The following is a 14,538-nucleotide window of genomic DNA, read 5'->3' as shown; positions in this document are numbered from 1 at the left end:
ATAGCATTAGCACTATGGGATGTCGCAGTATTCATTCTCATTCTTCACATTCTTCATTCTTACGTCCCCCCCCCCCCCCCCCCCCCCGCTTTTATCATGGAGGAAGGAATTAATTCCTTCCTCCATGCTTTTATTATCCAAAAAATCAGAATTCTTTGCACTAGTATTATTATGTCTCTTATATTTTCCCGGTCCCCCCCCCCCCCATATCAATACGCCTTTACTTATCATATCCACTCTACTTTTTAGCGCCTTGCGTTGCAACAGTATAATTATTGAGAATCAGTGAACGAGGATTCAGCTAGACTTGCCAAGCGCAGCCGGTGCTCAGCATCGACAAGACCGTTATCTTGTCGCCCATTCTCGAGAATGTGCGCTCAATCTGGAAGAGTTATTTTTTGCCAAGATTGAGCAAGGATCCAGTTGCACATTCTCAAGAATGTGCATGCCCATTCTCGAGAATGCGTGATTTTCAAGAATGGGCACAACAACACCACTGATCTCTATACAGTGCTATAAAGACTGGATTGCGGATAAAGAGCCGCACAATGACAATCATGACAATGAATGAATTTGACAGTCTTTAGTTTTTTTAAGTTGACGTCTTTGTAGACAGCATGATTTCTTTTGTAACATCGTGGTTCACTTAACTTATATTTTGACCGCCACTGCTGACCAAGATACAGTTTTTCTAAAGTCGAGGTTTACTTTTTTTTAATGTTGCAGTTCACTTTTTCAGCGTTTTGGAAATGATAATCACTACGGAAATGTGTACTTTTTAGAACATCATAATATGTGTACGTGACCAAAATGCGCGTCAACTGTTGATACAACCATAGATATAAAATGTCTTTATATTCTATATCTATGGATACAATGCGCTGTTAATACGCGTAGAACGTTCGTATTTTACGCGGCCATCTTCGTGAGACCGGGGACAAATTAATCAATATGCAAAGTCTACTGTGTGAATGGTGTATGGATATCCGCTTCTGCAAAATTCAAAACCAAATATTAAAAAAATGATTGATTTATATATCCTTTATGATTGCTAGCAATTTCATCATCACCGGTTGTATTGTCCCTAAAATGTTGGGTTATTAATAATGTCTTTTTATTTCTTTTTAGTTTACATTGAGTACCTAACACTGACATCATGTTCAGCTCTGGATTCAAAACCACGAAATTGTCGACGTCAGCTCGCCTGGCAATCCACAGGTTGAAACTTCTGGAGAGGAAAAAGAGTAAGTAAAACCCAAGCGTAATGCGGGCGATTCACAATGCAGAGCGCCACCAATAGTTTGCCACGGAGAATTCATTTTTCCAAGTGCATGTTGGGAAATGGTCGACACATTCGCAGCGTGGGACATTTGAAATTGTTCGTTTTTTTCCGGTCAGTAGTTTTGTAAGCGTATGATTCGAGTACATATTTGCCCATTTCTTTTCTTTGGTTCAACATGGTGATTTTTGGTAAGGCGGCAGAACGCTTTGCCTTAATCTATAACAAATTAGCTCAAGTGTTTACTGACACTCATTCAAATGGGCCATATTTTGTCGACCGTAAACTTGAAAAGTTGACTCTCCATGGGAAACTCTTGGTGGCGCACTGCATTGTGAATTGCCCGAATTAATGAAACTATCAGTCCACCACAGTAATGACTTCAGAATGATTGCATTGTCCTAAGGAACTTTAAATCAATATCCCTTTCAACGCGTTATGGCGTCTTAGTCCAAAATATGTAAAAACGTGCTTCTAAAATTAGAGGAGTGTAGGTTTTTTGTAGATGGATGACTTCATGTGAAGATTTTTTTAACCTATTCACTGTGTTTTCAGTGTCTGTCTGGTTTTTCTTTAAAAGTATCATCCAAAGATGTGGAAAATAATGTACATTTAGTATACTCCTAGAACTATGATGCTCCACGTAGTGGAGCCTCATAGGTTCAGAACCCCGCAAAATTGTTGTCAGCACAAAACACTAATTAAGTACAAAAACGTCCATCCCAACCAAGCCGTTTCCCACAGAACCGCTGCACAGTTTGCCCCTAAACTCCGTCCAATACATCATGACATACTCACGCTATGTGCACCCAACAAACGCTCCGGCGCGCTCCGAGCATCGGACCGAAAATGACTGCGATCATTCTGCGCGCGTGCAAATTTCAAGTGTCAGGTTGTCTCAGTGCGGAAAGGGCATATTTTCCATCATTTTTGCAAAAAAAAACCGACAGAATCCACCTATGTTTGTTGGGTGCACATAGCGTGAGTATGTCATGATGTATTGTATGGAGTTTAGGGGCAAACTGTGCAGCGGTTCTGTGGGAAACGGCTTGGTTGGGATGGACGTTTTTGTACTTAATTAGTGTTTTGTGCTGACAACAATTTTGCGGGGTTCTGAACCTATGAGGCTCCACTACGTGGAGCCTCATAGTTCTGGGAGTACATTTTGGTGTATTTTATTTTAATATGTACCCATAGAGCTATATTAAATTACTAGAGCACTAACTCGTCATTCTGAGCGCGGAGACGCTTTGAAGCTGTCCATGGGGCAGACATTTTGAATTCATGTGCGTGTTTGTGGAACATAATGAAATTAGATGGATTGAATTTTGAAAGTGTACTCTACATGCAACGCGCAAGTAGAACAAACACAAACAACTTAAGCGCGTCATGACAGTTCAAAAAACGTCACGGCAAAAAGCATCTGCAGCAAATATTCGCACACGTCGCGCTGTTTGCGTAGAGCAAAATGACACGCTCATTTGCTGATTGTGCATTGCAGTTCTGGGCGTAGTGGCTTCGGTAACGTACCGGTATGGAATACAAACGCAGATATGCAAATAGCCGTACAAAAGCCGTACAAAATTTCTAGGTCTCCATAGGTTTGTGCACAAACATGGATGCGCCCAGCAGGCATTACTTTGTACACGAAGTTAGGGGTCTAGTAATTTAATATAGCTCTATGTTTGTACCCCATCTCACAGCTGCAGTGCACAAGCATCATGTGCAGTATGTGGTAATTGAAGGGCAAACTTAATACTTGCTCAGAACCCTTACCCCCTAGTACTTCCTCAGGACTACCCTTCTAAATCCAACAGAGTCCAACCGGACTTTCCTGTTCAATCCACTGTGCCTCATTTTCAGTTGTCTGCTGAATCCAACCGAGTCCAACAATGCGTTATAATGCGGTTCAGTTGCCTGCTGAATCCAACATTTTGCATGAGGAATGTACACAAGGGGTTAACTGCTCAATCCAACAGGCTCCATCGGGGATGTGACATAGTTGGAACCTGTTGGATTCAGCAGGGTTAGGGCTGCCTTGAAATCACAGTCTAGGCTTCGGGCACCCATGCATGGCAATGGTTGCCAGTGCAGTCATTTTGAGCCCCCTGATTGTTGGTCTTGTCACAAGGGACCCTGTTTCGTATTTCAACTACTTCTAAGTGTAGTGCGCCACCAAGAGTTTGCCACGGAGAGTTCATTTTTCCCAGTGCATTGTGGGAGATGGTCAACAATTTGGCAGCGCGGGACATTTGAAATGTTTAGTTTTTTCCGGTCAGTAGTTTGTAAGCGTATGATTCAAGGATCTGTTTGCCCTTTTCTTTTCTTCTGATCAATATGGTGTTTTTTGTAAGGTGGCAGAACACTATGCTCCAATCTATAATATATTAGCTCAAGTTGTCTACTGACACTCATTCACATGGGCCATGTTTTTGTCGACCGTAAACCTGAAAAATGGACTCTCCATGGCAAACTCTTGGTGGCGCACTGCATTGTGAATCGCCGAATTCAAGGATTAAGACTAGTTTTAAATTTATAGTTTGGTGAATTGTTTTTTTTTAGCTGAAGAGGCACAGAAAGCACGGAAGGAGATAGCAGATTATCTGTGCATAGGAAAGGATGAGAGGGCCAGGATAAGGGTAAGGTACTTTACAATCATTGATACTTAGTACAGAGTTTAAAGATATAGTCCATCATTTGTAATTTGTGCATTTTGTTCGTTTGGAGCAACAAAAGTGCTCAAAATCTAAAGAAGGGTACTGAACAACTAACCTGATGAAGTTTTAGCCCAGCCGTGCATGAATTTAGGCCTATATTATACTTGAAATCCTCCGCACTGCTCCAGGATGTCACCGCCTCTGCCTCAACCTGTTGACAGTCACTGCCGCAGGATTTTGCAGGATTCAGGCAGTGGTCACCTCTCCACGGACCATATTCAAGAAATAATGGAGGAATTTGCAGGATTCAGGCTACATGCTATTTTTCCATGAGGCCAATTGGAGGATTTTGCAGGATTGAGGCTACATCCTAGCAAAAAGGCTTAGGGAGTTAGGGTTAAACTGTTGATTTTAAAGTTTAACAAGGAAACTGACTAACAATTCCGTTTGCATTGACCTGTGGTTTCAGGTTGAGCACATCATTCGTGAAGACTACCTAGTGGAAGCCATGGAGATTGTAGAACTGTACCTAGATCTTTTGCTGGCTAGAATGGGTCTCATCACATCGAGCAAAGTCTTGGATCCAAGCATTCAGGAGGCAGTATCAACTATCATCTGGGTCACACCACGTATGTCCGCTGACATTGCTGAGCTGAAATCGGTACGGGAGAATAAGAGGCTTTGTTTTTGCACGTAGTACAGGGTTTGCACTTGTGGAACAAAAATCCATTTTAGAAAATACAGGCAAGCATGTTAATTCAGTGCCATGTTTTACTAAGAGTGGATATGCATAAATCAGATTGTCATGAATATTTCTAAATGAAAAAGTACCAAATGAAATGAATATGATATAAGGAAATGGAAAGTTCTGTTATACTATTAGTTATCCCGCGAGCGTGAGTGGAACACGGAATAATGTAGCACGTCTGTGTCCCACAAACCACAAGGCCGTATGTGGGACACAGACGCACTACATTTTCCGTGTTCCACGAGCGCGAGCGTGATAACAAATTTATCTTCAAGCAAACTTGACGCACTAAAAACTTTTCAGCAGTTATCCTATTACACTTGCGTGTTTGTACCGAATGGCGCACGCATCTTAGAATAGCGCATTGCTCAAGAGTGCGATATGGACCGTGGCCGTGCTACATGGTTATACGTAGCACGGCTTGTTGCCATGGATCGACCAATCAGGATCGAGGATTCAAGTTTACTTGAAGATAAATGTACATGTAGTTGCATTTGCAAATTGTGGACAGTGTTGCCTTAAACCTTAGAGACTTAACTGATGACAATTGTTTGGCTCTTTTTTCAAATGCTTTAATATTTGTATAGAAAGAGTAAACGTTTTATTTCTCAATTTTGATATGAACCAGCAACCTGGGAGACCTTTTGTGTTTATGTTTGTAATTTTTGTAGGTGTCCCAGCAGCTTGTCTGTAAATATGGGAAGGAATTTGGTGAGTCTGCACGAAAAGGAGAATGTGAATTCGTCAACGAAAAGGTGAGGGTCGGCAGAAATGTGACACTTTCAGTACTCGTGTAGAACCCCACAGAGTTTGCATCAACAGGGTTCGACCTTAACTTTTTTGTTCACTAGGCAGCCGGGCTACTGAAACAGACTCTTAACTAGCCCGCGGGCATTTTCACTAGGCCTCATGTTTTTCTTTTATACAGCTTGTTCCCCCCCCCCCCCCAAAAAAAAAATGCTGCAAGCAGAAACGGGCTCTGTGCCCTTGGAATATTGAAAAATGTTTCATGATGCTTAATATAATGTTAAACCTGGGATATTCAGCTTTCAAATGCTATTTGTTTGCCCCTACGTCTTCAGGTGAAGCTCAGGATGAGCGCGCAAGCACCGCCCAAATCATTAGTGGAGAACTACCTAGTAGAGATTGCAAGGAGTCACGGTGTGACCTATGAGCCAGATCCTTGTATCCTCAGTGTAAGTAGTCTATATCATATCCAGAAAACTTTAAGTGCTTCAGGATGGACTCTCTTTTCTGCCATTTTCTAACTGAAACATGTTGTTTTCACACACAACAGTGCTCCAATATATAAATACCTTTATAGTTTAACAGTGGGAACAGCTCGAATCCCAGTTTGAACATTTTCTGTTTATTTTTTTTTTTTATGTTTCTTGAATTTTATTTTTCGCATTGAGATGAGCCAAGGACCCTTAAATGTATGGTTAATCACTCAACTACAGAACAGTGCAGCTGAAAATCCTTTCAGAGAAGACAATGAGATAAAATCCTTTTACAATTGGGAGGAAAACCCACTTAACCCTAACAGAACTCAACCCATCAAACCCCAACAGCATGTTTTGTTGGAATCTGTCGGGATGGGCACAGTACCCCTAAACTGACAGTCTTTTACATTGGGTTGGCACACCTCCAGAAACTAAAGTCAGAAATCTGTGTGTGCAGTTTCCCATATGGTGTTGGAATTTGCCAGGATGGGTATGGTTCCTAGTAAATCATGCTAGGGAGTTAGGGTTAATCAAGTAATAACTTAACAACTTGATAGGATTTATGCTGGCATCACTAGAGATGGAAGGTCAGGAAAATAGTACTGGGTAAACCTAATCCCCACCATACTCAAAGCATTTAAATAAGGGAATAAATGTGTGTTTGGGAGGTATTATAACACTCTGTTTAAGACCGGTTTGAGTCTGGATGGGTGATAATTACCCGAGGCGAAGCCTAGGGTAATTATTGCCCATCCAGACTCAAACCGGTCTTTAACAGAGTGTTTAATACCGACCGAACACGCAATTATTCCCATTCATAAATACCTTTTCGGTCCAAAAATACAAAAAAAATTCAAAAACTAGACATTGCCAACCATTTTGTTCAACAATTTTACATCATGTTTTAAGAAACACCCCTCTGACTATAATATGGAATGCCCCTCCACAACTCGTTACCTTATAGGGACATTGGCGTGCGCGTCGCGCGTACTGCACGATGTCGCGCAAAACGCAGCTGGGCTGGTGTTTTGTGAATTTCGGACCATGAAATACTGATTCACTGGTAGTACATTGCGCATGCATACGTGAGGAATGTGAACGTTCAACCAATGAAACGTTAAAAGGTACCGGATTTCATAGGAGTCCAAATTTCGTGTGACACTGGAAAAGTGTTTAAGACCAGCTAGCAATGTCTTTATCATCCGTTTAAGACCGCCGGCCACATGACGGGCTCTCGACCAATAGGAATTCGTAGACTGTCTTAGGTATTTATGAATACTCTTTAATGATACTTTCAAGCTCCGAAATAAAAGATGGTCCTGCAACGATGACCTGTACTAATGGAAGGTTATGGTATTGTCATATTTAGCCTCCTGAGGTTGAGGGACTCCTGATGGATCTTGGAGACGAGACATTGTCTGGGAGCAAGAAGGGAGGCGGAGGTGGTGGTGGCGGTGGAGGAATGAGTGTTCAACTGCCTCCCCAGCAACCCAGCTACCCCCCTCCAGCTCAAGCCTACCCCCCTCCTGGCCAGGCGTATCCCCCTCCTGGCCAGGCGTACCCCCCTCCTGGCCAGGCTTATCCCTTGGCCGCCCAGGGTTACCCGCCGCCGGCTACCAACCCCGCCTACCCTCCACAGACCCAGCCACAATCTATGGTAAGAATCTTATTATACAATATCGTGCTCCGAAATGCCGTCATGCAATGTGAACTAACATTGTGCTTTGAAGATGTCAGTAAAATGTTAGTGCATTGCATGTGGTTGCTGTACAGCCAAACTAACCCACCTTGATGCTGCACTCATAACTGCGCATTCTTACGGAAGCCTTTGTATCTATGTGAATGGAATCTGTCGTTGCAGTATAGCCAAACTAACCAACCTTGATGTTGCACTCATAACTGCGCATTCTTACGGAAGCCTTTGTATCTATGTGAATGGAATCTGTCGTTGCAGTTTAGCCAAACTAACACACCTTGATGCTGCACTCATAACTGCGCATTCTTACGGAAGCCTTTGTATCTATGTGAATGGAATCTGTAGGAATGTTTTAAAGCTAATGAATTGAATGTTGCATGCGTTATTACTGTGAATGTTGCATGCAGTATTGCAGAGTAAACTAGGAAGCACTCAGAGAGCACAAACCTCCGCCAAGGCTAAACAATTCCCCGCCATATTTGGCCAATACACCCACAAGACCACTCGCATAAATGGTGAACAATCCTTAAAAAAAAAAATCCTGGATCCAGACCCAGATCCGGATCACTTCCAAAATCTAATTGATTTGTACCAAGGACCACCTCTAAAATGTTATTTATGCAAATTCGTCCATACCTTTTGAGTTATTTTGTTAATAACAGACAAATCAACCAACCAACTAACTAATGTCGATGAAAACATAACCTCCTTGGCGTAGGTAATAAATGTTGCATGTAGTGTAGTTACAAAAGCAGGCTGGCATATTTGAAAATGCTCTGCTTGAAGTAAACTGCCAGCTTCTAGAGGCTTGTATAGTTTGATCACAACTTGGGCAATTCCACGGTTACTCACGTTACATTTTTGATGTACTTTTGAGTTTCCTTGGGCTGTAATTACCTCACTGAAAAGGTTTAATAACTGTTATCCTCATGGTAGATAGAGTAGACCTAGACCTACCTAAGCACCAAAGATGACATCCAGAAAAATGTGTTATGTATGATAAACAAGACGCACAAAATTGGTAACTAAGGTTACAAAAATTTAACGTGAGTAACCGTGGAATTTCCCACTTTGCTTTTGATGTTTGTTTATATTTATGTTTGGCTGATTAGGGGGCATGCTTTTGCTTTTTTCTTTGGTATTTTGTTTTGTTTATGCATTGACTGTCCTGCACTCAGAACCAAGGAACGAATGATTCCCAACCACCATCTTACAGTAATTTTGCCCCATCTCGAGGGCCACCTGCACGGCCTAAAGCACCCCCTGTTGGTCCTGCTACTCCCGGGGTGAGTGTGGATCACTACAGCCAGCAGGTCTGCATAACATCGTGGGTTCATGTTGGTGGAGATTTCTTGTCTACCACCTTCATGACTCTTACAGCTGGTTCCATGAAACACTGCACAGCTTATATGCCATGAGAAAAACATGCCATGAGAAAAACAGAGAAGGGATATTGACCTTGTAGTCCACTTTTATTTTTCACCCAACGACCATCAAAATATTCTGAAATATTCCTCAAAGGCCAAAAAAAAAGTCTCCGGTTCCTGGTATGCCTGCCAGTTGCCGTAGCCATGCGTGTCAGCAAATTTATAAAAGATTTTTTTCAATGTAAGATGATGTCTCAAAACCGCCAAACTCAGGTTTGACTGGACTCCTGCTTCTGCACAATTTAACGTGTTTTTAGATGGGGTTGCGATCGAATATAAGCTTTATGTGGCCTCTCTGGGCTCCAATACATTTGGCACTAAATTTAGTTAGGCACCATTTGCAGTCATCAACCGACATTTGAAGGAAAAAAAAGTAAAAAAAAAAAAAAAAAAAAAAGAAGCCGCATCACGGCACCACTTTTGGGGCAAGCTCCATACCAGAAACCGGAGACCGGAGTTAACAGTCGTCAAAATAGCCGACACAATAGTTTTCTGGCAATTTGTCAGTTTCCATAAATGAATATGTATAATTTTATGACTGCCATTTTTTTATTCAGGGCTCAGTATCAGGGAGGGGGGATTTCAGGCTCCATTCTTATAGTTTCTTAGTTGGATTTCGGTTGGGTTCGGGTAATGGTGGAATAAATCGCCTAGACTGCTCAGCTGTGGTACCCTTGACTTTAAAACGCCTCCTCGTCCGACTGTCAAGCTTATTTTGCTTATATTCATTTTGCCACCTTGTGTCATTCATCATACACATACCATTTTGCATGCTTAATGCTTCATGATGTAGTACGTTCCTTCGTGGTCTCTTGCATCACTATAGTTTGTTATCTGACTGTTATATATGACTTGAAGCTTTGCATGGCGGATCAGATAAATTATAAAGTTTGCGGGTAACACCATGTGGAAAGATATCTCTTCTTGGAAGAAGTGTGGTTCTGAAAAGAACCGGTTGATTGAGTGTAGAACTCAACGTTTCGGACAATGTGCTCTGTCTGTCCTCGCCCTCCTGAGGACCTCCTGTGGTACCATCTTCCAAAATAGGAGGCGCTCTTCAAAACCAGCCATTATACACATTAGGGGCCCATTTTCAAGGGTTTTGGGGCTTGTGTTTCATAATCCTCGTTCATATCAAACCTTTTAGGGCCATTTATTTTCATCTCGAGGGGGCACATTTATGTCCGCAAAAGGGGCACTTGGGTAAATCTGGGAGGGGGGGGGGGCAACTGCCCCCCCCCCCCCCCGCCTCATAATTCTGACGCCTCATAAGTCCGAAATATGAGGCGTCGGACCTATGAGGCATCAGACTGATGATACAGCCCCGTGATAAAAGCCATGTGTAGCAAGTCCATGAATGTCAACCAGTGCATCAGTGGTGGATTCCATTATGTCATGTACGGTTTTGTATTAGACGCACAGTGATTGAAGGATTTTGATGGAAAGTTCCTAGTAACAGACGCCAGGGAGTTAGGGTTAAGCCACAAGGTTTATTACACGTAAATGCGCACCACTAGTATTTTCATCTGGTCATATTCATGTAACATTAGCATCATGTTGGTTGTTTACATAGCAGTATATATGTATATGAGATATGTCCCCATTCCTCCTGTAGCAGTGTTAACACTCCACAATGAATTACTACATTAAGGAAAATACACGAGAAAGTGTGGATTCGTAATTTAAGAATTTACGAGGCGCGAAGCGCCCAGTGAATTGGTAAATTAAGAATCCACACTTGCGAGTGTATTCTTCAACTAAAACCATTGCGTCAACAGAAGTATTGGAAAGAGTGTTGCAACCTGACGCCACTTTTTTCTTCATATATCATCTCAATGAAGGTCATTCGTTGCAAAATGATGATAATACATGCATCTGGGACTGAGAAATGTTTCCAATTTTGTTTGGAGATACTTGAAATGACTCTCCATGGACGTTGTACACAAGCGCGGAAGTGGCGTCAGGTTGCAACATTGTTTCCTGGTGTGTTTAGCATGTGTATCGCCACACCCGTACAACCAAGTCATTTTGTGTGTATAGGCTCCTTACGACAAAATGGATAGTTCAGACGACGATTTCTTTCTGACTGAAAGTAGATTTTGCAGTGATGGCGGAGAATCTGACAGTGAAGATGCATTGAAGATGCATTGGTAATTTTCGGAAAGCAAATTTTCACGCAGACGGTCCTATTCATGCTCATTATGGAGAACAATTGTCCGACATGTTCAAAGTGTGGATTCGTAATTCTGAATCCACACTTTACGTAAGAGATTCGTAGATCCGAATCCACACTTTTAACAATAGTGTGACGTCATAGCAATGGTTTAACGATGGACTAATGAGCATTTATGTCTTTTTTTACCACTCATCAGGCACCACCGTACTCTGAGAATGATCCCATGTGTAAGTTGTGCTTTTGGATTCACGTTAAAGGAAACATGATATACACAGATTTGCCATTACAAATTGCAATTCATTATTAACTCCATTAATATGCATCAAATGTTGAAAGTCAACAGTGGTTGAGCTGGAGTTTTAGTAATTTGCTGCCTTATTTTCAATCCAGCCCAATATTCAGTTTTTACCTTCTAAGTTAGGCACTGTACTGTTCATGATGTAAATCAGGCAGTGAAACTCGCTGATAGATTTGATAGTACATGTACATGTATACAGATTGTAGTGACACCTATCAGGAGCATGTCCATTGTGAACAGGTCCAAAACTGTTCTGTCTGCAGTAAATTATGTGCAGAAATACATTGCATTGCATATGGCAAAATAAGCAGAGATCTGGGGTTAATATTTTGGTTACACAACCACATAAAAGTATGTGACACAAACACATTGGCTAATCAATTCTCTCTTTAACAACAATTTAGATTGTATTCAACAACTTCAGTAAAGTGTGTTGAACATGGGCGACGCAAGGGGGGGGGGCAAGGGGGCACGTGCCCCCCCCCCAAAAAAAAAGGACAGAAAAAAAAAAGGAAAAAAAAAGGACAAAGAGGCGCGAAGGCATATTGCTGTTAATTTGATGGGGGGGGGGGGGTAGGGCAAATGCTCCCCTGCTCACGCTCGGAAAAATGATAAATTGAGAATATAATGAAAAAGTTAAGGAATTTTGGGGAAAAACTTGTTTCCCCCCCCCCCCCCCTCGGAAAAAATCCTGGCGACTTCCATGTGTTGAATGTTAGGATGAGTGACAATATATATTCACTCTGGCCATTTTTTGTTGATGTATAATTTACAGATCCTCCTAACCCACAAGCAGGCAAGCCGCCAGCAGCTAGCCAGCCGGAGCCCAGCATGCCTGTCCTGCCTCAGGTCCCTACTAACAGCTTTCCCCCTCTGGACAATAGTGTCGGAGGCAAGCCAGGCGGAGGGGAAGATGTGGATTTTGACGACCTGACCCGCAGATTTGAAGAATTGAAGAAAAAGAAGTAAAGTCTAGATAAATGATGAGATTATTTTCACAACTGTACTGGTTGGCGTCAGTGTGCTTATATCAGTGACAGCTCTTTTGGTAATGACACTAGGTTAGGGTTAGGGTGTTGTAAGAACGGAGCAGTTTGCACACCAACAGTTTTAAGTCAAATTGTAGGAATAGAGTACATTTGACTAATTGCAATCAACAACATAATTATTTTGTTGTCTTGCATTACAATGTAGTTACTATTGGCAACATAATTAATTTATTGCCTTAATAAATACGAATAATCTATTTCTATTGTTCCTCTCTGCATGTACACACCATTAACCTAACTCCCTTGGGCGTGTGAAAAATCATCGATCTGTTAGGATAAATGATGTTTACTTCAGGATTACAGTGAATATGTTTACGTGTACAGGATTGTAACTGCTTGATACAATTCACTGTAACCTTGACATCAATGAAGGTCTTGAAATGGTTATCATATCCATCATAAACACGTCTTTTGTTTGACAAGATTGTCTTCAAAGCACCTCTAGCCGGCCAGCATGCTGGTCATTTTTGTTATCACGGTAACCTAGCACGATATTATCATGAGTTCTTCTCATGACACCCTTCAATTTGCTGGCCGAACTTCATGGAACGACCCCCCCTGAAAAATTTACATACAATGTTGGCAGCCCCAAGGAAAACAACACACAATGCACATGCCACAGAATGTACATGTACCTGCATCTAAACAAAAATCAGTTCGATGGCAACCTCCTATTTGATTTTTCAAACATGGCAGACTTGTTTTTCAATCTTAAATGTTCAAATCTTGATGTGCACAGCCATAGTTGGAATATCAAATAGTGTTTTTGTGTAGTGGAACGTCTTTGTCCAGGCTGATGGCTCTAGAAATCTTGGCTGTTTCAGGAATTTAAGGAGCTAAAAAATGGGTTACAATGTAAGTAAAGTTGAATTAAAATATATATATAAATATGTATTTGAAACTCGGTGTAGTCAGAAAAAGACAAAAAATAACACACCCAACCCCCCCCCCAAAAAAAATCTCCTGTCGTTTTTGTATCATTATACATGTACATGTACAATCGTTCCAAAAGGAATTTTGAAAATGAATACAAACACCCATAAGCCTAAGCCTAGCTTAACCTGTTGTGTAAGGATACAAAAAGTGGACCAACGTAGAGGGTCATGTTTGTTATAGCACATATAAATTCGTAGGTGTCACGAGACCAATTTGATGTGGGTGTGATTTATAGACATGAAGCATTACAATGTAGTTGCATTACAATGAAGCATTGCAATGTAGTTGCCAGCAAAACTGATGGATAAATCTTTCATACTTTTGCAACCATTTTCGTTATACATAAACAAATAGGGCTTTTGGTAATTGTAATATATACGTGTATACTGAAAAAAGGCACTCAAATTCACTTAAATTGTGAGAAAATTATGCTCCCGCGATAGTGCTTCAATAACGATGGTCCCCAATGAACCGAAATACAAAGGTTGCATACCGATTCTTTGCTTTAGTTCTGCTTTCTTACAAGCACAGTAATATATATATATATGCGTGTTGAGTATTTTTTTACTTTGCTCAGGTCCGTACCAGTCTCATGTGAGGGGTAGGTTTTGTTTCCCTACAAAATGGACTTTCATTGCTGACTTTTCAAATGCTTACTATGAAAGGTTGGATATTTTGATTATCAAACGACACATTCGAACTTTCTGTAGAGGCTCTATTAGAACATGCAATTTTATTTTTCAGTTATTAAATACAAAAGAACAGCCATAAAGTTTACCCATGTTGAATTTGGAACAACCCTCACCACCACCCTCTGGCTATAGGCATGTTTCTTGTACTTTTTGAAGACGAATTTAAAATTACAAAAAAAATGTAACGTTCTGTGTAGTTATAGTAAGCGAAGTAAGCATCTTTATAAATATCTATTAATTTAATTTTGTAAAATTTTAGCAAGAAATATTAACTGCAGCCAATTAAAGTAATTGTAGTTCTTGGACACCTGTGATTAATATTAAACTGCAATGTATAAACACCTCTTGATTATTGTT

General features: G+C 41.1%; 1 protein-coding gene across 5 annotated transcripts in view; it reads left to right on the top strand.

Annotated features, from left to right (window-relative positions):
- LOC119737217 (IST1 homolog) overlaps positions 1-14,538 on the top strand; it is a 22,829-nt gene extending 8,291 nt beyond the window's left edge. For 2 of the 5 annotated variants that reach the window (XM_038211402.1, XM_038211403.1), the window contains 9 exons: positions 1,129-1,244; positions 3,842-3,918; positions 4,406-4,597; positions 5,356-5,439; positions 5,767-5,880; positions 7,277-7,564; positions 8,782-8,916; positions 11,403-11,433; positions 12,280-14,538. In XM_038211402.1, coding sequence (XP_038067330.1) covers positions 1,157-1,244; positions 3,842-3,918; positions 4,406-4,597; positions 5,356-5,439; positions 5,767-5,880; positions 7,277-7,564; positions 8,782-8,916; positions 11,403-11,433; positions 12,280-12,473 — 1,203 coding nt within the window. In that variant the 5' untranslated portion in view covers positions 1,129-1,156 and the 3' untranslated portion in view covers positions 12,474-14,538. The remainder of the gene's footprint in view (positions 1-1,128; positions 1,245-3,841; positions 3,919-4,405; positions 4,598-5,355; positions 5,440-5,766; positions 5,881-7,276; positions 7,565-8,781; positions 8,917-11,402; positions 11,434-12,279) is intronic. The other 3 variants (XM_038211405.1, XM_038211404.1, XM_038211406.1) reach the window with 3 other exon arrangements.

Source organism: Patiria miniata, unplaced genomic scaffold (assembly GCF_015706575.1).
Source record: "Patiria miniata isolate m_02_andy unplaced genomic scaffold, ASM1570657v1 HiC_scaffold_3, whole genome shotgun sequence".
NCBI classification, from domain to species: Eukaryota; Metazoa; Echinodermata; class Asteroidea; order Valvatida; family Asterinidae; genus Patiria; species Patiria miniata.
Note: the sequence above shows the minus strand (reverse complement) of the source record. Positions and strands in the feature narration are given on the sequence as shown.